We start from the raw sequence: 22,368 nt of genomic DNA on the forward strand, positions 1-22,368 counted from the left end.
AGTTTCTACCCAGCATCCCCGCAACAACGTCATCCCACCCTCTCGCCAACTCGATATATCCCCCGCCTCGATTCATTCTTTTTTATCGATTTTATCGCTTAATAGCGCCAATATGTCCTCCGAGCCCTCTACAGCCTCAGCTTTCAAAGTACACGGACCGTTAAGACTAACTGCCCGCCAGCAACCTCGTCCGAGCCCCTATAGCCAGGGCTATCTGCCTAACGGCGCTAGCGGCCCGGTTCCTGGCGCCACCCCTCTGCTTCCGAACCAAGGCCGTGTTATCCAGAGCGGTCCCATCAGAGTACTCTGCATTGCCGATGTGCGAGGTACGAATACCCAGCAGTGCCCAAACTGCGCAGCCTCCATTTATTGACGACGGATTCACAGGCAACCTCCGCTCCCTCAACGACCTCGCCCGCTCCGCTCGTGCGGACTACATCATCCACACCGGCGATTTCGGCTTCTACGACGAGACATCCCTCGAGCGCATTGCTGAAAAGTGAGTTGACATGGAAGTCTGGCCGCGACGCACGCTGACTGTTGTCGCGACAGGACCTTGAAGCATGTCGCCCAATACTCTCCCCTCATCGCGGACGCCACCAAGAAGGCCATCGTGCAAGGCGCCCAGGGCACGGTAAAGGGTCGGTTCCCGCCAAGCGAACTGCCGCTCTCAGAACTGCCACAACTTATCAGAGGAGAACTGAAGCTTGAGGTGCCCGTTTATACCGTATGGGGCGCCTGTGAGGATGTGCGGGTGCTGGAGAAGTTCCGATCCAAGGAGTACAAGGTTCCCAACCTTTTCATCATCGACGAGGCACAGTCTATGTTGCTGGAAATTGGCGGTGTGAAGCTCCGGCTTCTCGGATTGGGCGGCGCCGTCGTTATGCACAAGCTCTTCGACAACGGCGAGGGACGGACGACAATTGCTGGCGGCCAGGGTACCATGTGGACAACTCTGTTGCAGATGGGCGAGCTCGTCGACACGGCAAACCGCGTTTACGATCCCACCGAGACACGCATCTTCATCACGCACGCGTCCCCCGCGCGCGAGGGCATCCTGAACCAGCTGTCGGTGACTCTGAAATCCGACTTCTCCATCTCCGCCGGCTTGCATTTCAGGTATGGAAGCTCGTACAACGAGTTTAGTGTTAACCCTACCCTGGACCATTACCGCGGCAAGCTCGCCGCGTCCAAGGCATCCTTTAACGACGTGTGGGACACGGTCAAGGCTGAAGTCGAGCCGGCGATTAGCCAGGTCGAAGCCCAACAGACCCTGTTGAAAAACGCCCTGGCAGTCGTTGAGAAGATGCCTACCACTGCAGCGGGCGGGAATCCATTTGGCGGCACGCCTGCGGGCCAGTCTCCCGCAGCGCTAGGCCAGGTTGACGAGAGCGCCTTCAAAAACATGTGGAACTTCAACCTCGCAGATGCTGCTTTTGGCTGGCTTGTCCTAGAGATTCAGGACGGCAGAATAGGAACCGAGATGCGGGCTCAGGGATTCAACTTCTCTCACCGTGGCGCTAAGCAGCAGCCTGGTGTCCAACCTGCACCCATCGCTTCCGGCAGCAGCCCGGTCATCCACACAGGCCCTTCTGCACCGCCGGCGGCCAGTCCCGTCACCCAGCCCAGGGTCGCCGCCCCTGTGCCCGCACCAGCCCCCGCACAAACGAAGCCAGCCACGCCCCAGCCCCCGCCGGCTGCTTCACCGGCGCCTCGGGAGGAGAAAGCGGCACCGGCTTCCGCTAACGGCGCTGCCAGCGCACCCGAGGCAGCCCCAGCCCCCAAGAACCCGGCTGACAACATCATCGGTCTCTTCGTTATGAACGCACAGAGCGATGACCAGGTCAGAGACTTGTTCTCCGAACAGGACAAGGCCAAGATCATCAAAATTGAGCGGTGGGGTGTTAATAACAAAGTGGCCCAGTTCAAAACGGTCGAAGACCGGGACGCTGCCATGGAGCGTCTTCCCGATGACGTCAAGAATCGCCCCTCTGGTCAGGAGGACCGCTCCAGGCCGCTAGTCAAGATCTTCTCGCCTCCTCCGCCGCGCCAGCAATTCCCGCGTGGCGGTGCTGGCAACTGGGGTAGTAGCCGTGGCGGCAGAGATGGCAGCAACTCCCAGAGCGGCTACCGCAGTGCCGGCGGCGGAGGTGCTAGTGACAGCGAAGGTGCCGGGCGCCGCGGTGGCCGCGGTGGCCGTGGCGGTCGCGGCGGCGAGCGTGGGCGGGGCAGGGGCCCGCGAGGCGGCGCAAAGAACGAGGGCGCTGGCTCTGCTCCTCCGGTTGACTCCTAGGGGGGGCAGTCTGAAGCTGGTGCGGCGTCCGGCTTCTCGACGGATGGCTGGTAGCGACCCGCTCACTCGCCATTGTCAACTTGTATCCGCTAGTTGACGACAACAATTGCCGACCATCCAAGGAGCATCAAACTCCAACGAATCGAATACGACGCGCAACAAATCTGGCTCGGTTCTACCAACACATAAAAATCCCACCAACGACACCATTTCACTGTGATGATATTCGGCTAGCCTCTCAAGCAGCCAACTTTGTTTCTTTTTCTTTTTCTTCCGGAAGGGCGGAACCTGGATGGATTGGGCTCGCTTCTTCTTTGCTTGGCTTCGGAGATAATACACAACAACGGGGAAGGCGGTTCGGAAAAGAAGCAAAGATCCCCGTGACTCTTGATTTTTCTGGAACTGCACTTGGGGAACGGAAGGTGGTGGAGTTTTAGAGATCCGTTGGTCGTTGGTTGGTTGTTTCTTGATCTGTTTTCTAAAGTCGTCGTACGCCCGGTACACTACACTGGAAACCACTGTCACACCCCGCTGGGGGAGGTAGCGGTAGCTTCAGCGAGGCAGCGGTATCTATCTGGTACTTCTGCTGGAATGGTAGTTGCTAGTGAATATTCGCTTGCGAGTGCCATCATTTTATTTGTGTGTGTGTGTGTATGTTGGCATGGACCTCCTGATCTCCTCGGGCTCAATCCCATCGAACAAGGCATGTAATTTCACCATCGAAGTCTTGCCGAGACTGTCAAGCTAGTATGATGCCAGGTCATTTTCAAGGGGCCTGTCGCAACCATCAAACACCCACGCCCCGTCTAAAAGAGAGGAGCAGAACGCCCAGATCTACCATAGCGCGCCAGGGGGGGGTTGGAAAATGATCACAGTGACCGCCATAGTGGTGCAAAATGATTACGACCTATGTCTGATGCCTGACGGACGGACGTCATCTCAAAATGGTTTCGAATCCAAAATGGCCATAGAGCCCAAAAATGGATTTGTAATTAAAATGATCATATGTGACGAACCTACTCCAGGATCCTCTCCTGTTAGGGTTCAGCTTCGGTGAAGGTAGTCTTTCTAGGATGCTTAGGTTCGGTGCAGCCAAAGGGTGCACAACAATAGACTTGTCTCAACAGTAGGCTTGCGAGCTTGTAGCGAACTGTAGTTGTGATTGCTAACTGGAGAACTCCCAGAGCTCTCCAGGACGAGTGACTATATACTATCTAGGTCCTAGGTATCTCCGTACCTCTTTCTTGGGGAACGTGAGGAACGGTGGCCGTTCCTCTCGTTCCTTTATAGGAACCTTGGGAACGGTAGCCGTTCCCCCCGTTCCTCTCCTGATTGGTCTGGGACCCATTCTTAATGATTGGCTGGGGGGCGCTCTCCGCGCACCCCCCCATCGGGACCCTGCATGCGGCCATAACCGTGACACGATGCCCCTCCTCCAGGTCTTTCGTCCCGGAAGACTTGCCAACCTTTTCATCCTTAAGTAGCGCCAACAGCCCTAGTCTAGGTGGGTACATTTCTTCCCTTCCCATCCCATTCGTTCCATTCGCCATCATGAAAGACCGCGTGAAGAAACCCAGGTCGCTGACCGCTGAAAAGAAAGCCGAGCAGCGCGACGCCCTTCTTGAAGCTATCCTTCGAAACGCCATTACCATGAAGCGTCCCTGCTCCTTTTGCAAATCCCATGGGTATGCCTGTAAATCTTCCCCTTCCGATTCCGCCAGTTGCCACGAGTGCGTCGCTCGTCATGAACCGCATTGTGACGCTCAGGGCGTCACCCTGCAGCAACTGCGTCGCATCACCAGCCAGTACGACAAGTACGAGGCCGAGATGGAGGAAGCGGAGCGCGCGCGGGCTGAGCTTGATGCGAAGATAAATCGACTTCGTTTATTGAAGCGAAAGTGGTCCGAGAGCATGTCTCGTGCTTTGTCTCGTGGTGTTGAGACTGTGGAGGAATTGGAGGAGTTGGAGCGGCAAGAAGCGGAGGAATCAAAACGGCGGGAGGCTGAGAACGCCGCGGCTCAGCCCACGGTGGACCCTGCTCCTGGGGAGTCCTCTCCTGACCCTTCCCGGGTGCCCAGGTTCGTGCTCAGTCTTTTGCCTGTGTGGGTGGCTCTTAACTTGTTTGTCTAGTGCTTCCTTTGCCGAGTTCGTTGCCGAGTTCGATTGGTCTTCGGCACCTCCTTTGGTCGATCCGGGTTCCTCTGGTGGAACTCCTGAAGTTTCTCAGGGCAGTTGAGATTTGTAGCGGGTTGCCATGAATTGTCTTCTGGACCAAAGTCCAGCCACTTGACCAAATATTCCAACTGTCCTTTCGTGATGCGTGAGTCTAGGACTTCCTCGACATCCCACTCTTCTTCTTCCTCGTCTTCTGCCTCGACGTCCTTGTCGAGTTGTGCGTTCTTTGGCGCTGGTTCCAGAAGTGAGATGTGGAAGACGTTAGTCCGTAGTCGCATTGTTGTCGGCAGCGCAAGTGCGTAATTGTTTTCCGAAATCTTCTTGTCGATTTTGAATGGTCCAATTTTGCGAAAATCGAGCTTCCTGCTCGGTCGCCTTGTGCGAAGATTCCGAGAAATGAGGTAGACTTTGCCTCCCTCTTCTAGGCGAGGTCCCTCGAGCCTATTTTTGTCGTAGAACTTCTTCATCCTGGTTCGTACGAACTCGAGTTCTTCCTTGAGCATCGCGTGCAGCGAGCTCATTCTGTCGGCCTTGACTGCCGCTCTGGGCACCGAAACATCGGGCCCTTGTCGCAAATCTGCTTCGTAGCCGTAATTCGCGAAGAATGGCGTGACCTTTGTGGTCTCCGTGACGGTGGTGTTGTAGGCGAGTTGCGCTGTTGGCAACAGCTCGACCCAGTCGTCTTGCTGGAAGTTGACGTACACCCTCAGGTATTGTTCGACGATCTGGTTGAGTCGCTCCGTCTGTCCGTCCGTCTGTGGGTGGTAAGCTGTCGAAAGCTTACTCCTTGTACCCAGCTTCGTCATCAGAGCTTGCCAGAACTTCGATGCGAATTTCGTGTCTCTGTCCGTGATCCATTCCTCCGGCCATCCATGGACCGAGGTGACGTTGCGGTAGATCACGTCTGCGAGTTGTTCTGCTGACCATGACTCCTTGTAGGGAAGGAAGTAGCTCCATTTAGTGAGTCTATCCACCACTGTGAGGATGCTGTCGTACTTTGTCCCTGTCGCTGAGTCCTTGGATGTCGGAAGCTTGGTGATGAAGTCCATCGTCACCGAGCTCCATGGTCTTTCTGCGACCGGCAATGGTTGCAATAGTCCGTATGGTTTGTGCCGTCCTGGTTTGCTTCGTCCGCAGAGGTCACACTCTGCCAGGACTTCTTCTGTCGCTTGTTTGATTCCTGGGAAGTCGTAGTTCTGCTTCATTTTTGCGATTGTTTTGCTGATTCCCATGTGTCCTCCGAGTCTCGACTCGTGGATCTTCCGAATGAGTTCCTTCTGGTCGCTGGGCCTGACGTAGGCCTTGTCGTGGTACCAGAGTCTCGTCCCTTCAAGTCGTAATCCTGCGATCTTGGATTCTGGCTCTTCTTGCCATGCATCGCGCTGGTCGTCCGCGATGATTCCTTGGAAATCTCGTTCCAATCGTTGTTCTCTGAAGGCCGCACAACATTCTATAAACGGTTGCAGAGGCCTGACTTCGGGATCTTCCGACTGCTGCTGAAGCGCTGCGATCTCGTAGTCTTCAGTCGGTTGGGAAGCGTGCCGTAGCGATCCGTCTGTCTGCTGATATAGCAATGGTGGTGAGGCTTCAGATGTGTTGTCGTGGTGATCTGCTCTCCTACTCAAGGCGTCCGCTCGTGCGTTTTCCGAGCCTTTCTTGTAGTGGATCGTGAAGTTGAATTCGGACAGAAATTCTGCCCATCGAGTTTGTCGTCCGTTCAGCACCTTCGTGGTGGTAAAATATCGTAGGTTCTTGTGGTCCGTGTACACCTGAACTTCGTGTGTTGTACCGCTGAGGTAGGGTCTCCATTCTTGGAACGCTTCGATGATCGCGAGAAGCTCCTTGTCGTGGATCGGGTAGTTGAGCCTTGGTCCTTCGAGTTTTTTGGAGAAGAACGCAACTGGATGAAGCTTGCCGTCCTTGTCCCTCTGACCAAGCTGTCCTCCGATCGCGAAGTCCGAGGCGTCGGCTTCGACTTCGAACGGTGTGCTGGGGTCAGGCAGCATGAGCACTGGATCGGCGACTATCGCGTCGCGGATTCGTTGGAAAGCCTGCTCGTGCTCCTGCTTCCACTGGAATGTGGCATCCTTTTTCGTGAGTTCGTGTAGGGGTCTCGCGATGTCGCCAAAGTTTTTGATGAACATCCTGACAAAGTTGGCGAATCCGATGAATCCTCTGACCTCGGTGGCGTTCGTCGGTGTCGGCCACGTCCTGACAGCTTCCAGTTTCTCGGGTTCGATCTTGACCCACCCTGGGGAGATCTCGTAACCCAGAAACACTGTCTTCTTGACATGGAACTCGCTCTTGTCCTTGTTGACTGACAACTTGTGCTCGTGCAGTGCGTCCAGCACCTGCCGCACGTGTTCCTTGTGCTCCTCGAGTGTCTTGGAGTAGATGAGGATGTCATCCAAATAACAGACTGCGAATTTATCGAGGCAATGTCGAATTGCGTGGTCGATAGCGGCTTGAAATGACGCTGGTGCGTTGGTCAATCCGAATGGCATGACGAGGTACTCGTAGTGCCCGTAGGGTGTTCGGAAGGCCGTTTTCCATTCGTCTCCTTCCTTGATGCGAATGTGGGCGTAGGCAGTTGGAAGGTCGAGGCGGGTGTAGTATTGTGCTCCTGACAGCTGATCTCGAAGCCTCGCAATCAGTGGCAATGGGTAGCGGTTCTTCACCGTCTCGTTGTTCAGCTGCCGGTAGTCCACACACATCCTGAGCTTCCCGTCCTTCTTTGGGACGAAAAGGACTGGATAGCCTGCCGGGGATGTCGATGGTCTGATGTGTCCAATCTCGAGGTTCTTCTCGAGATAGCTCCTCAACTCTGCATCTTGCTTCTCGTTGGTGTGGTACACCTTGAAGAACTTCAGCTGGGCTCCTTCCTTGAGTTTGATCTCGTGGTCCCAAGGTCCGTGGTCTGGTAGCCCTGTAAGATGCTTTGCTGTGAATGCCGGGTGCCCCTTGTAGTCGTCTGGGATCTTCCCCGTTGTTGCATTTTTCGGCGTACCTTCGTAGTACGCAAACTTGTTCCCTAACTCGATGAATGATGCTTCGAGTACTTTGACTTCTTGTGCTGGCAGCTCAATACTTGCTGCTTCTTTCCGGTTGACCCATGTTTTGTGTTTGAGCTTCCCGTGCTCGTCGACTGAGACGACGGCGATGGTTCGTGCCTCCCGTGTCTGCTTCTGTTGTCGTGTGCCGCTTCTTCCGGATTCCAGAGTGCGTTCCTCTGCACTTGCTGCTTCCTGCGGTGGGCCCGTAGAGGGGGTTCGTCCTGACCCTCTGCTCATCCGTGGCTCCTGTTCTGCGCGTTCTCCCATCAAGTCGGTTGGATGCTCCCGCGGTTCTCGCGGTCGCAGATGGCCATCTCCCTTCCAACTGATGTCTGGGTCGTAGTCCTTGTGCCATGGGCGTCCGAGAATCATGTCTTTCTCCGGTCCCATGTCCTTCTTGCTGCGGCAGTCGCGTTTGAAGTGGCCCTTCTTGCCGCAGTTGTAACAAGTGATGCCTGATTTGTCCTTGGCGCCACCCTTCTTTCCTGCCCATTGCGTCTGGGCAGCGTCGATGTCCATGGCCCCTGGGTGCGTGCCATAAGAAGTGCTCTTGTGCTGTCGCTTTTTTTTGTCGTTGGCCTTGTGGCTGTCCGCGTGATACGTCTTCGCGCCCTTCCTTTGTTGCTTGCGGGCGTACTGGCGTTCGTCGATCTTGATGGCCAGGGCGATGTATGCATCCAGCGTGTCGACTTCGTCCTTCTGGTACAACTCGTCCTTGACGTCCTCCTTCAGGCCGTCATAGAACATTTTCTTGAGCCCCTCGTCGTTGATTTCTGCCTTCATGGAGTCTTGTCGAAATACGGCGGCGTATGCCATCGCAGACTTGGTTTGTCGTAGCTTGCTGAGCCGTTCCTGCGCGTGCAACTTCTCATTCTTGTCTCCGAACACCTTCTGAATCTCGGTCTCGAACTCGGCGTGGTCCTCGAAAACCCGTCTGGTGAAGGGCTGATGTTCTGCGTTCCCGAGATAGTCCTCCAGCGCTCCTGAGAACCACCTGAGTGCCGTGTCCTTGAGTCGGGTGGCGGCGTATCTGGTCTTAGATGCCTCAGTGGTGAACTGGTGGGAGTTGTGGTCGATGTAGTTGCGCATCACCGTGATCCATCCGGGCAGCGCCTCTCTGTCTCCTCCGTACTTCTCGGGTTGTTCGAGTTTGACTCTATCCTTGGTCGGCTCTTTGGCGCGAGCCTCGGTTGCCTCGAGTCGGACCTTCAGTGCCGCGTTGTCGTTCTTGGTCGCCGTGAGCTCGTTCTTAGCCGTGGCGAGTTTGGTTTCGGTTGCAGCGAGTTTGGTCTCAGTTGCAGCGAGTTTGGTCTCAGTCACAGCGACTCGGGCTGCGATTTCCTCGATGGCTTCCCGCATCTGTTCGGTAGTGGGCGCGGGGGTGGCCATGGTGCCGTTTTACCTTCAATCCTGAACTATAACAGAGTTAAAGGGAGTTAGCAACGTGTGGCGAACCTACTTCAGGATCCTATCCTGTTAGGGTTCAGCTTCGTTGAAGGTAATCTCTCGAGGATGCTTAGGTTCGGTGCAGCCAAGGGGTGCACAACAATAGACTTGTCTCAACAGTAGGCTTGTGAGCTTGTAGCGAACTGTAGTTGTGATTGCTAACTGGAGAACTCCCAGAGCTCTCCAGAACGGGTGACTATATACCTATCTAATTCCTGGGTGCTCAGTCTGCTCAGTCGTCGAGCACACTGAGCACGCTGCTCACCTTGCTCAGTTGCTGAGCGTACTGAGCAACTGCTAATTGGTTATACTAACGATTGGCTCGGGGCGTCCCGCGCCCCACTTCATCCGGCACAGTGGTTGTGACAAAAGATTATTTTCTTAGTAAAATTCTTTTTTTCGAAAATAATTGTCACGAATATGCCAACAGGTGGAACCTCGGGAGCGCGGGACGCCCCGAGCCAGTTATTCAGCGGACCAATCCGGAGGACGGAAGGGTGATCAGTGAGCTCAGCCGCTAAGAAGACTGAGCACACTGAGCACCACAATTGGGTCACCAATCAGGAAGCGCGAACTGGTCTAAGTGATCAGTGTGATCAGTATCTGGGGAGACTGAGCACACTGAGCACCATGGAAGTAGACAAGTATATAGTCACTCGTTCTGGAGAGCTCTGGGAGTTCTCCAGTTAGCAATCACAACTACAGTTCGCTACAAGCTCGCAAGCCTACTGTTGAGACAAGTCTATTGTTGTGCACCTTTTGGCTGCACCGAACCTAAGCATCCTCGAGAGATTACCTTCAACGAAGCTGAACCCTAACAGGATAGGATCCTGAAGTAGGTTCGTCACAATAATCCTATTATACTACGACTATTTTGCTTACACGACAGTCACGGTACCCATTTTCCAGTATTAAATCCATTTTGGCACTGGAAAATCTTGGCAGTGATCATTTTGTAACCCCCCCTGGCGCGCTATGGTAGTTTTATGTTATGGTACACATCATCATCGTACATGTACACAAACAAGCCCCCTCTATTACGCACCCACCCGCCTCCCTCTTACACCACACCACGCGCGTACATCATCACCATCCACATCAAGCCCGCGGCTTCATACCCTTATGAATCGCCGCCACCCCGCCCGTCAAATCCTCGTACCCCTGGCCCGCCACCACAAACCCCGCGTCCACAATCATGTCGCGGAACTCCCCCTGGCTCGGGAACCGCTCGATGCTCTCCACCAGGTACTGGTAGCTGTCGCGGTCCGCCGCCACCAGCTGCCCGATCAGCGGGATCGCACGGAACGACCACTCCTTGTACAGCGCGTTGAACACCGGGAACCGTGTCGCTTTGCTGAACTCCAGGCACGCGAATACGCCCCCTGGTTTGAGCACCCGGTGCGCTTCCCGTAGGGCCGCGGGGATGTTGCTGAAGTTGCGGATGCCGAAGGCGACGGTGTAGAGGTCGACCGAGGCGGAGGGGATGCCGCCGGTGGCGGTGGCCGGGTCGAAGAAGGCTTGCTCGCTGTTGCCGTGGGCGTCGTGGGTGGTGGGTTCGAGGGGGGAGGGGTAGGCGTGCAGGGGGCGGGTTTGGGTGAGGTTTTCGGCGTTGGCTTCGACGAAGGAGAGGGCCGCTTGTTGGGAGGCGGGGAGGGATTCGGCTCGTTGTTTGCCGACCGTGAGCATGGCGCGGTTGATGTCGGAGATGGTTACGCGCACGTCGGTGTTGCCGTTCAGCTCGTGGGCGGTGCGCAGCATCCGGAAGGCGATGTCCCCCGTTCCGCCGGCAATGTCGAGGATGTGTTGTGGTCCGCGGGGGTCGGGGCCTGCGGTCAGGGGGGAGAAGCCTGGGTTGAGGGAGGCAACGAAGTGGTCTCTGTGTGGGAGGGAGGCAGGCGTTGGTTAGCGTGAATGTTGTTATGAGTGGGGGGTTGTGTAAACGCACTTCCACACTCGGTGCCAGCCAAAGGACATCAGGTCGTTCATGCGGTCGTACGACTCTGCGACGCTCGTAAAGACGCCGGCCACACGCTCGCGCTTCTCGCCTTCTGTTACGGTCTCAAACCCAAAGTGGGTTGGCCTGGACGGGTCGGGGACGGCATAGTCGGGCGCATTGGTTGTATTCGGTGCTGCGCGGGAGGGGAGGGTTGTCGAGAAGGGTCGTGTAAATCGTAATTGTTGCTCGGGATGTGTCAAGGCGCTGCTCCGCACGGGGCGGAGAGCTCTCCTGAAAGCTGTTCGGGCTGCCATGTTGAGCAGGTTCACGGCACCGACACAGCTCCGGGACCAGATCTGGAAGAGTTCGGGATTAGTTCATGCATGCGCTTGCTTCCCTCGAAAAATCGGGTCGGCCCGGGAGATGTGGCTGTCGCATGTGGCTTGACTACCTGGAACCCAATGGCCTGCCTGTTTCAGCCCTGATTGCGGGGTCAAGATGCGCGCCAGGGTGGGGTGTAATGGTGGGGTGGATCTTCAAGCTTCTCGTCCCGTTGCCCTCGCATCTCCAACAATACTACCGATCTACCGCCTGTCTGGGAAGAGGTAGTACGTACCTCGGTAGTTTATTGGGCCTCGGTGTCTCGATCCTCGCGCGACTTCACCATAGCACGAGTGGCGACCCGGACGTACTTGATGCCGAGAACGGCGAGAAGCGCAGTGATGCTCAAGACGCAGAGCACGGCGATGACAATGCGGCTATCGTTTGTCATATTGCTCGAATGAATGGAAGGTAGGATTGTGTTGGTGGTTTGTTTGGATTTATGCGGGATGTGATCGGGATCTCGTAGGAGGTACACAGTACAGTTGTCGCAGTTGCACAAATCGGCTGCTCAGGTTGCCCAGCGATGGGGTTTGTGGACGCAACGCAATGTAGGACCTGGCAACGTCGGCTAAACACCAGATGAATTCGCGCGTCGCTCGCTCACTATTTGTCTAGACTTTCCTTCCCGCCCACAAACTCCCCAAGGTCATACTCATCAGGGTATCTCTCTAGCTGGCTCTTCAACTCCTTCATCTGCTGTTGCAGGTCCGGTGTCAGCTCTTCGTACACATCCTCGAACATGGTCCGGACCGGCGGTTTCTTCTCGCGCTCGGCTTCCGAAAATGCCTTGAGCACATCTCGCCTGATGCTTTCGCGGGCCTCCTTCTCCTTATGCTCGTCCCAGCACCCCTTGGCTTCCATCCACTTGCGCAACCTCGCGATCGGGTTGTCCCGCCTCTTCCAGTCCTCCACCTCCACCTTGGCACGGTAGGCAAATGAGTCATCCGATGTGCTGTGGTGGCTGACACGGTAGGTCATGGCCTCGATCAGGACAGGCCTACCGCCGTCCTGCAGGGCGATCTCACGCGCCTTCTTCATCACCTCGCGGACGGCCCAGAAGTCGTTTCCGTCCACGCGGATCGTCTCAATTCCGTAGCCGAGACCGCGGCTGGCGATACCGTCGCCACGGTACTGCTCCAGCGTCGGCGTCGAAATGGCATACCCATTGTTGCGGCAGACGAAAATGACCGGGCAGGATCGAGTCGCGGCAATGTTCAACGCGGCGTGGAAGTCACCCTCGCTGGCTGCGCCCTCGCCAAAGTACGCCGCCACTACCCTCGGAGGTATGCTGGGGTCCTGCATCCGTTGAATCTTGAGGGCATACGCCGCGCCGGAAGCCTGTGGGAGCTGCGTCGCAAGGGGCGAAGAGATAGTGTGCTGTGAAACGGTCAGTCAGCCTATCTTAAACCACTGTTTGTGCTCGGCAGGACTTCACCTACAATATTCAACTCCCGGCTGCCGTAGTGAACCGGCATATTCCTACCCTTCCCCGGATCCTTGTGGTTCGCAAACAGCTGGTTCATAAAGTCGGCGAGGGTAAACCCGCGCTGCTTAAACACACCCTGCTCGCGGTACTGGCAGAATATGACATCCTCCTTCTCGAGCGCGGACGCGGTCGCCACGGAAACGGCCTCCTCACCGGCGGACACCATGTAGAAGCTCAGGCGGCCCTGGCGCTGCGCGTCGAACATGATCAGGTCCATGACGGACACGGTCAGCATGTCGCGGTACAGCTTCACCACCTCCTCGTCGCTGAGGTCGGGCTCGAAGTTGGGGTCGACGGCCACGCCGTTCTGGTCGATTGCCCGGTACGTCGGCAGCGCTGGGTAGCTCGCCGGCTGCTCGAACTGCATGCTGCTGCTGAACGCCGACTTGACTGCCCCGGGGAACATGACGTGCTTGGAGTCTGGACGCTGCGAGATGGACCCGGCATGGCGGCGGGGTTGTTGTCGTTGTTGGTAATGGTCGTGGTTGCGGTGAAGGGCTGGGAACCCGGACGATGAGGAGGTGAGTAGCGGTGCGGACTGGGCTAAAGGAGAGAATTGGGACCCTCCGAGGCGCAAGAGAGCCCCATGAGGGCGGGATAGGCGCATTCTCTTCATTCTTGGGCGGCGAGGGGGGTGAATCGGATGAGGAAGGGTTGGAAATTGTGGAAGATCTTAGGATTTCATTCCATTGCCCTTCAATTGAATGGAAAAAAGGACATGGTCCCTCGGGACGAGGGGAGCGAGGTCAGCTGGCGGTGTTCCGGGGGTAAACCACGTCACTTGTGCCGACGGAAGCCGTTGCATTTCCCGGGGTCTTGGCGTTCAGGGGTTTTGTCCGGGGTTCTCCACGAAATCTGACCTCGGTGAGCTTGGCATCTGCAGTCCCTGCTGATAAAGAACAGCTTCAAGGAAGGGTGGTACACAAGGGTGTTCATACACAGTACACAGAGGTATAAGCCCATGCGAAACTTGGAGCGGGATCAACCGCCTTTCATCAAACGAAAAACACATTTGGTGGGCCTAGACTATGCATTTCATCTCGCAACTCCGCCGTGTTCTTGGGTGCGCTAACGTGGTTGGGAGTATTTAGCAGACAGGGGCAAGTCGAAGCTATTGTTCATTTTTCTTTTTTTGTTTCGTTCCACATTGCCTTGGTGTCACACAGCGCTTGGGGCTTAACTCACAAGGGCGGCCAACGCACATCACTGTTTTTCCGGCTCAAAACACTTTCCATCATTCAGGGATAGCGGCCTGAATTCCTATCGGCGTACGGCGAGCGTCAAAGTGACTTCGAAAAAGGACATTGTTCTGTTAAATATGATCCGATGCTCGTCCAAGAGTGAATCAACTTCCACTTCCTCCGGTCAAAGTTTAGATGCGCATCTCAAAATAAAAAAGCCTCACTTCCAGGTTTATTGTAACTCTGGCTGCAAGAACGGTTGCTTACATGGCATGGTGGCATTCAAACTCTATCTAAAAATACAACGAAAGTTACGAACTACCACCGAGTACCTCAAACACAGGTAGCAGCCAAACTTCCTACCAAGAACGAGTTCCCAAAATAGCATCGTGGGCCCATTGATACTAGGCGCCCACATTGTTCAGAGTGTTATAAATCCAGGCTAAACAATACCCTTGCTCAAAGTACAAAAAAGTGCGGTCTTCAGGAGACAAGTGGGAGCAGCTGCTGTTACTATGGAGCGAGGTAAGTAAGTGCCTAGCTTTTTAGGTTTGAATCTATTTATTTGCGTTTATGGTCATCTGGAGCTATATTCAAGCGACACTTGACACTCGATCTTGTTTCCAGGATAGACCCCATCAACTGCTGTCAATACAACATTTTTTCTGATATCTCTCCTCTTTCCCAGCATAGTTTACATTGGGAGATTGTTGCCCTTGTTTGTTCAAGTATTTGAGACCGTCAGTTTTGCGGTGGTGTCAAGGGACGTTAACCAGGAACTGATTCCAAAGGTACAGCTTGTTAAACAACAAGGACAAAGACCACAGGTGACTTGGTAGTGATTCACAGGCGAGACTTCATTCAATTCCTAGCTAATCCCAATAACTGTGAGAGACATCAATCTCCTTGGGAAAAGAGGAACTGATCCTTGGGGAGATTCCCCAGGATTGAGTCCTCCAGACCTCTTTTAAACATTCTTCCTTGCGTCATAGATTCGCCACTGACTCGCTCTCAGAACTCCTGAAACCCCCCGACTCTGTGCCTCGTGACAGGTGGCTAGTTTCTGCCCTCGAGGAGTGCCTGAAACCCAACCTGAGGCATTACATTGGCCTAGTCTCGGACTTGCGGGAATCACCGGCCGTTTGGGTGTCGATGAACTTGATTTTGTTTCCTCAATCCGTATGATTCCATCATTGCTTCTCCTGATCTGATTTGCTAAACCAAAATCAAAGCTTTGTGCGTGATTTTTACCCTTCACTCCCGGAATTGAATCTGTAATTGTGAGAGATTTCCGTAACATTGGTAGATATTTGTTTATCTACTTGCTGAGTCGAAGTAGATCCATAGTGGCAAATGATGTTGGGAGATGGAACACGGAGAGCATTTCCATCCAGTCCGTGCCACCCATGCCGTTATCTCTTGGCCGAAGCCGGCACGGGAATCCAGCCGGAACAACCGCCAACCAAATGCGCTGACATCAGGCGGCTTATCCAACGCAGCATTTCGCTCACCATTGCTAAAGTATCCCCACCAGCCAACCACCTCTGCCTGAAGTTGCCCTGCCGCCGTCCCCGAGTCCATCACCAAGTAACTACCGCTCGATACCCAACAAAATCCATCGTTCGATGAGTAAACCGTATTTTCGTCCAAGTCGTCTCCCATCCGAACCACCGCCTGCCTGCCTCCCGATGGCGTAATCCATGGCAGAACGACGTACTGCAAACCCGCGGTCCAGATCGGCTCTCGAGAACGACCCAGCGCGCCTACCTCTCCCACCATCATCGTCACCAGCCGTGACTGCCTTTCACACATCGTCGTTATCGTCCCTACCTCCTCCTTCCCCAAGGTACAACCCACCCCACCCATTTCCTAGTTCTTTCCTTTCTGTTCAGTGCTGCACCTGCGTTCTGTCAACCTCCCACCTTGTTGCCTACGATCGATCGAAGACCAGACACCACCACATCGCGCTGCATCTTGCAACCCAGCGCCTGCCTACCGTGTCAGAAGACTGATGCAAAGACAAAAGGAAGCATAAAAGAGAACAGCGACATAAAGTCTTCTCTCGCCTCTTGGTGGTTTGGTCTCGTGCTCGGTTTCGGGCTGTGACGCATGCAAGGAACTCGGCTCGACCTTCAAACAAACTGCCCCACAATCTTGGGCAATCAATGTTCTGTTCCGCAGGCGGCCATTCAATCGCGATCTCCCTTGCAACTGCCCACAAAATTCTTTGATGCCCTCGACCTCGGCTACCTTTCCTAAAACCACTTTATTTCTCCTCCCTGCTGTCGACTACATGACAAGCAGGTTTTGAACTCATATTTACTCATGTCGTCCAGGGTCACCCGCTCGTCCGCCCGTCAAGCAGCGAGCCAAGCAGCCGCAGCGGCGTCTTCCTCAACCACGACCACGGGAGCCGCCACTCTCTCCTCCGGGCCACCTCCCCCGCCGACCCCACCGACGCCAAAGCCGGCACCGAGCGCTCGGAAGCGAAAGACCAATATTAGCCCCGCCCAGGGCGCCGCCGAATCGCCTTCGTCATCCCGCAGGCCCAAGCGACAGCGCGTGGCACAAGCATCCCCACAGCCGCAACCACCTCCCGCCCCGGAATTGAATCCATCTTCCCGCCGGAAGGGCAAAGATCTCGCGACCATGTCGAGTCCAGGGTATGTTGGATCCAGTTACACCTTGTGCCATTCAACTTTAAGATGCTGAGACCCACGTAGAACGCCGGCAGGCCCTGCGCAGCACCCCGAGAACCCGTCGACGGCATCGTCTAGTCGGCGATCCAGCCGCAATAAAAAGCCCGTGCAGACACGAGGTATGTATTTGCCGATCCCGCCTCGCCCTTCTTCTAGTCTTACCCGGCCATCTCTAGCAGAACCGTCCGCCCCCGCCCCCACCTCGAGCCGACGATCAAAGAAGGGGTCCAACGCCGCCCAGGATCAAGACGTGGTTATGGGCGGCACTGAAGAACATGACAAGGCATCCGAAGTCCCGCCCCCGCCCCCGCCTCCTGAGGATAACTTCCCAGAAGATAGTGACGAGAATGACGAGGATGAGGAAGCCCAACGACGGTACGACGACGAAGATGACGCCGGCGATCCTTTTGGAAGCTTTGGCGCCGCTGGTGGTGCGGTTCCGGGCCTTACCAACACCCTCCGAACACTGACTGGCATGGTGTCGGGCACGTCTTCAAGACTTAGGGATATCTTGCACAACCTCCGACAGAAGGAAGACCCCACAATGCAGCTAATCGCGCTGCAGGAGCTTTCGGAGCTTCTGCTTATCCACAACGAGGATACCCTCTCGGGGCACTTCTCGCCTGATGCATTCGTGAAGGAGTTGGTAGGCTTGATGCAACCAAACGAGCTCACGGGGGAGGAGAATCCAGAGATTATGCTCTTGGCATGCCGCTGTCTTGCCAACCTGATGGAAGCCCTGCCAGCCAGCACTTCGAATGTCGTCTACGGCCATGCCGTCCCTATTCTGTGCCAGAAGTTGCTCGAGATTTCGTTCATCGACTTGGCCGAGCAAGCGCTCAGCACCTTGGAGAAAATCTCGATCGAATACCCTTCCAGTATTGTCCGCGAAGGCGGTCTGACTGCGTGCCTCTCCTACCTAGAGTTTTTCGCTACAAGCACGCAGCGTGTCGCCGTCACCACCGCCGCCAACTGTTGTCAGAATCTCGACCAAGAAAGCTTCCCCGTCGTCCGAGATGTCATGCCAATTCTACTGAATGTTCTCGGGAGCAGCGACCAGAAGGTCGTGGAGAAGGGCTCTCTTTGCGTCACCCGCATCGTTGAGAGCTTCCGGTTTCACCCGTCAAAGTTGGAGGAGCTCGTCAGTGTCGACCTGCTCAAGGCCATTCTCCGCCTACTTGTCCCGGGTAGCACCAATCTGATCGGCGCCCACATCCATACCCAGTTCCTCCGGATCCTTGCCTTCGCCGCACGGGCGAGCCCTCGCTTGTCGGCCGAGCTGTTCAAGATGAACGTGGTGGAGACGCTTTATCAGATTCTGACAGGCGTGTCCCCCCCGGGCGGCCATGATGACATCGCTTCGAAGCTTGACAGCGTTCTTATCATGCAGGCGCTCATCCACCGACCGCGAGACCAGATCATTGAAACACTGAACGTCATTTGCGAGCTTCTTCCGGATTTACCAAAGTCAGCTGATCCCGCCTCATACGACCTCCCCGAGATCTGCCCACCAGCTGAACCGACCACACCTTCCTCCCTCGGTTCTCGTAGAAAGACCACAAACGAAAAACGGATCGAGCTTCTGGAGGGCTGTAAAGAGGAGGTCCGGCGGTTCTGCATGATCCTCTTCCCCACGCTCACCGATGCCTATTCGAGTACCGTCAATCTGAGTGTCCGCCAAAAGGTGCTGACGGCTCAACTCAAGATGCTCTCAAACCTGGACGAAGAGATCCTTGTTGATGCCCTAAAATCCGTCTCCTACGCCTCCTTCCTGGCTTCCATCATTTCTCAACAAGATCATCCCTCCCTTGTCCTCTCTGCGGTAACGGCTGCCGACTTGCTCATGAGGCGCCTGGGCACCGTATATCGGTATCAACTTCACCGCGAGGGTGTGATCGCCGAAATTACGAAGCTGGCGAACCAGGAGCCGGAGCCGGAGCCACAGCCAGAGCCAGCACAGGAACCGGAACGGAAGCCGTCGACCAACGCGGCTCAAGAGTCAGAGGATGAGCCGGAGACGGATGCTGAGCCAGAGGCTGAACCGGAGGCTGAACCGGAGGTTGGGCCGGAGGTTGAGCCGGCGTCGAATAGGTCCTCGGCAGAGCTCGCCGGCGACCATGCCGAGCATCATGGAGCTGAAGCTGGACACGAAGAGAACGATGAACTCGACGAAGATGATGACGAGTCCCAGGACTCTTCGGAAGACGAGGACGACGACGATGACTCTGATGATGACGACGACGAAAATAACGAGGATAACGAGAACGGCCAGGAGGATGATCAGAATCGGGATATGTCGGCCTCTCCAGTTAGCTCCGGGGGCTCCACCATGTCTACTTCTGGGCCTCCCCCTCGCCTTCCCTCGGACCTCCCGTCGATGAAGACGAGGATTATTGAACGTGCCAAGAATTTCCTTGAGGTCCACGAAAATGAGGAAGAGGGGAAGTCCATGAAGAAGAAGGCCACGGAAATTCTTGACCGTCTGTCAACTTTGGCGTCTGAGATTGAGAACTTCTACCTTCACCGTACCTTCTCGTCTCAGCTCGCGCTGGAGAGCGGCACCGACCTCTTTAAGAGCTTGGCGTCTTACTTCGACTCGGACGTGCTGGAGAGTGTCACAAGCGCTGAACTGCTCGCATCTGGTGTCGTCCGCGTTTTGGAAGAGGTTATGGGCAACCCGGATGAGCAGCTCGCCGTCGCGGCGCAGACAGCGTTCCTCCAAGTCTTTATGGGATACACCGTCAAGTCGAAGCCGAAGACCGCCACGGCCGATTCTCCCTCAACCCCCCTCAGTGTCATGATCCACAAGCTCCAGGACTTGCTTAGCAGGTCCGAACACTTCGAGGTTCTTACCGTTCATCACCAATCGTTTGATAGCAATCGGAGCAGCGCAACTTCCATGCTGGCAAAGCAGCTTCGGCTCAAACTGGTAGCTGACGATGACTCGGACATTCCTCGACATTATCGTAACATCATGGTTTCGATCCACGCCATCACTACTTTCAAGTCCCTAGATGATTATTTGAGGCCCAGGATCAGCCTCTCAGATCGCCCTCGTGGAGCTAAGCGAGAGGCCGTTTCGAGAGCACTCGCTGCGATGGCCAGCTCGGGCCTTCCCATGAGCGCAGCGGCGGCCCGGCTTATGGAACGGTCGTTGTCCAACAGTTTGACCCCGGCCCCTGCTCCACCTCCGGCACCCGCATCGTCGCAGCCATCAGGCTCACGCTCGACGCGGAAAACAAAGGCTAAATCAGACCCTGCCATGGACACCCAAACTACACCGGAACCCTCAACCTCACAGGAAAAGACTACACTGCGCCGGTCCTCTCGCCGCCAAGCAGTGTCGGAGGAAACGCCTCCCCCCCCGCCTCCGCCGCCGGACAATGAAAATGACCTCGAGAACACTCTCGAGTGCGCTGATGAGAGGCAGCTGTCCGATGACGAGGAGATGGGGGATGATGACGCCCTGGATATGGTCCCGGACGTTGACGAGGGAATGGAAGACGCCCCGACGCCCGATCCCTCCGCCGTGAACCTAGAGTTTGTGGCTGGAGGTAAGGTGACGGCGCGCAAGGACGATGGGACTAGAGTGCCCACGCCATCTCAGAGTCAGAGCCGGTCCACAGCCTCGCTCCCCAGCCGTTCGAGCGCGCTGACCGCAGCTCTACTCGGAACTCCAACACCTGCCGGATCTTCACGGCCGATGTCATATGCGGCTGCGGTTCAGGCCCCGCAAGACTGGCACCTGGAATTCAGCATTGACGGCAAGGTTGTCCCTAATGAGACGACGATCTACCGTGCCGTGCATAACTCTACGCAGAAGACCAATGACCATTATGGTCGCACCGTCTGGTCGTCCGTGCATTCTATCAAGTTCAGGCGGGTGCCGGGTCCGGCCCCGGCAGAATCTGCTGCCTTCGGTAACCCGTCTGACCTAGGCGCGGATTCCGAAGATGGCAACACTCCCGGGTCCTTGGCCAAATCCCCGGTCACGGCATCCATTCTGCGCCTGCTGAAGAAACTACATGATCTCAACGCCAATATCGATGACGTCCTAGTCGAAAACAAAGAGACTCTCAAGGTCAACGTTGAGCCTCTGTCGCAGTTCGTCAACACCAAACTTACCGCCAAGTTGAACCGGCAGCTAGAGGAGCCGCTGATCGTAGCGAGCAACTGCCTCCCGAGTTGGAGTGAAGACCTTGCAAGGCTCTATCCCTTCTTGTTCCCGTTTGAGACGCGCCATCTTTTCCTACAGTCAACCTCTTTTGGTTACGCCAGATCTATGAGCCGCTGGCAAAACGCCCAATCTCAGGAGGAGGCCCGGCGAGACCGGCGAGATGAGAGGCCGTTCCTTGGCCGCCTGCAACGCCAGAAGGTCCGTATCTCTCGGGCCAAAATCCTGGAGTCGGCCGTGAAAGTCATGGAACTCTACGGTGCTTCGCAAAGCATCCTGGAAGTCGAATACTTTGATGAAGTCGGCACGGGACTCGGACCCACGCTGGAGTTCTACTCGACCGTTTCCAAGGAGTTCTGCAAGAAGAAGCTCAAGCTGTGGCGCGACAATGACCCCAACGGGGATGACGAGTTCGTCTTCGGGCCGAACGGGCTCTTCCCACGGCCGCTGAGCGAAGCATTCGCCGCGTCGGAGGAAGGGGAGAAGATTCTCCAGCTTTACAAGATGCTGGGCAAGTTCGTTGCGCGGTCCATGATTGATTCGCGGATTATCGATGTGAACTTTAATCCCATCTTTTTCCGCATAGGCGCCGAGCTCACGGCTGTTCGCCCGTCTCTCGGGGCGATCAAGTCGGTTGACCCTGTGGTTGCGAGATCGCTCATGATCGTAAAGAAGTTCGCACTGGCAAAGAAGGCGATTGACGAGGACCCCAATCGCAGCGCGGCACAGAAGGTCACCGATACGGAGAATATCGTGGTCGACAAGATCCGGATTGACGATTTGTACCTCGACTTCACCCTACCGGGCTACCCCGAGATCGAACTCATTCCCGAGGGGGCTCAGACCCAGGTGACCATCGACAATGTTGACCTCTACCTCGAGAAGGTAATCGACATGACTCTGGGGTCCGGCGTCCGCCGACAGGTGGATGCATTCCAGGCCGGCTTCTCGCAGGTGTTCCCGTACTCGGCGTTGAGCGCCTTCACGCCGGCTGAGTTGTGCACGTTATTTGGACGGGTGGACGAGGATTGGTCGCTCGAGAGTAAGCAACCTATTTCTTTTCGTCTTGATGAATTACGGGCCAGAACTAACTATTTGTGTCTAGCCCTGATGGACTCGGTCAAGGCGGACCACGGGTACAATATGGACAGCAAGACGGTGAGGAACTTGCTACAGGCGATGAGCGAGTTTACTGCGGCCCAGCGCCGCGATTTCCTTCAGTTTACGACGGGCAGCCCGAAGCTTCCCATTGGCGGTATGTTTTCCCCCTTCACTTCGTATGTTTGGCGTGGTAACTAACGGACCGTGTTCAACAGGCTTCAAAAAGCTCACGCCCATGTTCACGGTGGTTTGCAAACCCAGCGAGGCACCCTACACGTCGGACGACTACCTCCCCAGCGTCATGACGTGTGTCAACTACCTCAAGCTACCCGACTATTCGGACATTGGTATCTTGCGGAAGCAGCTCTTTACGGCGGTCAAGGAGGGCCAGGGTGCGTTCCACCTATCTTGAGGGAAAGCGGGTGGGGGACACGGAGGGG

General features: G+C 55.8%; 4 protein-coding genes across 4 annotated transcripts; 2 read left to right on the forward strand and 2 right to left on the reverse strand.

Moving 5' to 3' along the window:
• Nucleotides 1-112: 112 nt before the first annotated feature.
• On the forward strand, nt 113-2,293 carry F5144DRAFT_484284 (uncharacterized protein; the record flags this gene model as incomplete). Its single annotated transcript, XM_066785430.1, has 3 exons — nt 113-326; nt 388-499; nt 553-2,293. 3 exons carry the CDS (start codon nt 113-115, stop codon nt 2,291-2,293), a joined length of 2,067 nt encoding a protein of 688 aa, XP_066645978.1.
• A 7,714-nt stretch (nt 2,294-10,007) lies between these two features.
• On the reverse strand, nt 10,008-11,329 carry F5144DRAFT_93002 (ubiE/COQ5 methyltransferase family-domain-containing protein). Its single transcript, XM_066793576.1, has 2 exons — nt 10,913-11,329; nt 10,008-10,843 (listed from the first exon to the last, which is right to left on the reverse strand). The coding sequence occupies exons 1-2, from the start codon at nt 11,215-11,217 to the stop codon at nt 10,066-10,068; spliced, it is 1,083 nt and encodes a 360-aa protein (XP_066645979.1). The 5' UTR covers nt 11,218-11,329; the 3' UTR covers nt 10,008-10,065.
• Nucleotides 11,330-11,528: 199 nt separating this feature from the next.
• On the reverse strand, nt 11,529-13,140 carry F5144DRAFT_485079 (thiamine diphosphate-binding protein; the record flags this gene model as incomplete). The annotated part of the gene is made up of 3 exons (XM_066785484.1): nt 11,529-11,661; nt 11,940-12,664; nt 12,727-13,140. 3 exons carry the CDS (start codon nt 13,138-13,140, stop codon nt 11,529-11,531), a joined length of 1,272 nt encoding a protein of 423 aa, XP_066645980.1.
• A 2,973-nt stretch (nt 13,141-16,113) lies between these two features.
• F5144DRAFT_93060 (uncharacterized protein) lies at nt 16,114-22,250 on the forward strand. The gene is made up of 4 exons (XM_066793577.1): nt 16,114-16,617; nt 16,678-16,772; nt 16,830-21,869; nt 21,933-22,250. Exons 1-4 carry the CDS (start codon nt 16,280-16,282, stop codon nt 22,124-22,126), a joined length of 5,667 nt encoding a protein of 1,888 aa, XP_066645981.1. The 5' UTR covers nt 16,114-16,279; the 3' UTR covers nt 22,127-22,250.
• The last annotated feature ends 118 nt before the right edge of the window (nt 22,251-22,368 follow it).

This window comes from Chaetomium tenue (assembly GCF_020726465.1).
Source record: "Chaetomium tenue strain MPI-SDFR-AT-0079 chromosome Unknown F5144scaffold_2, whole genome shotgun sequence".
Taxonomy (NCBI): domain Eukaryota; kingdom Fungi; phylum Ascomycota; class Sordariomycetes; order Sordariales; family Chaetomiaceae; genus Chaetomium; species Chaetomium tenue.

Coding starts and splice junctions, on each gene's coding strand:
- F5144DRAFT_93002 (XM_066793576.1), bottom strand. CDS start 11,217: ATGGCAGCCCGAACAGCTTTCAGGAGAGCTCTCCGCCCCGTGCGGAGC. Junction 10,844..10,912: donor GGCTGGCACCGAGTGTGGAA/GTGCGTTTACAC, acceptor CCTCCCACACAG/AGACCACTTCGTTGCCTCCC.
- F5144DRAFT_93060 (XM_066793577.1), top strand. CDS start 16,280: ATGTCGTCCAGGGTCACCCGCTCGTCCGCCCGTCAAGCAGCGAGCCAA. Junction 16,773..16,829: donor AAAGCCCGTGCAGACACGAG/GTATGTATTTGC, acceptor GGCCATCTCTAG/CAGAACCGTCCGCCCCCGCC. Junction 21,870..21,932: donor CGAGGATTGGTCGCTCGAGA/GTAAGCAACCTA, acceptor ATTTGTGTCTAG/CCCTGATGGACTCGGTCAAG.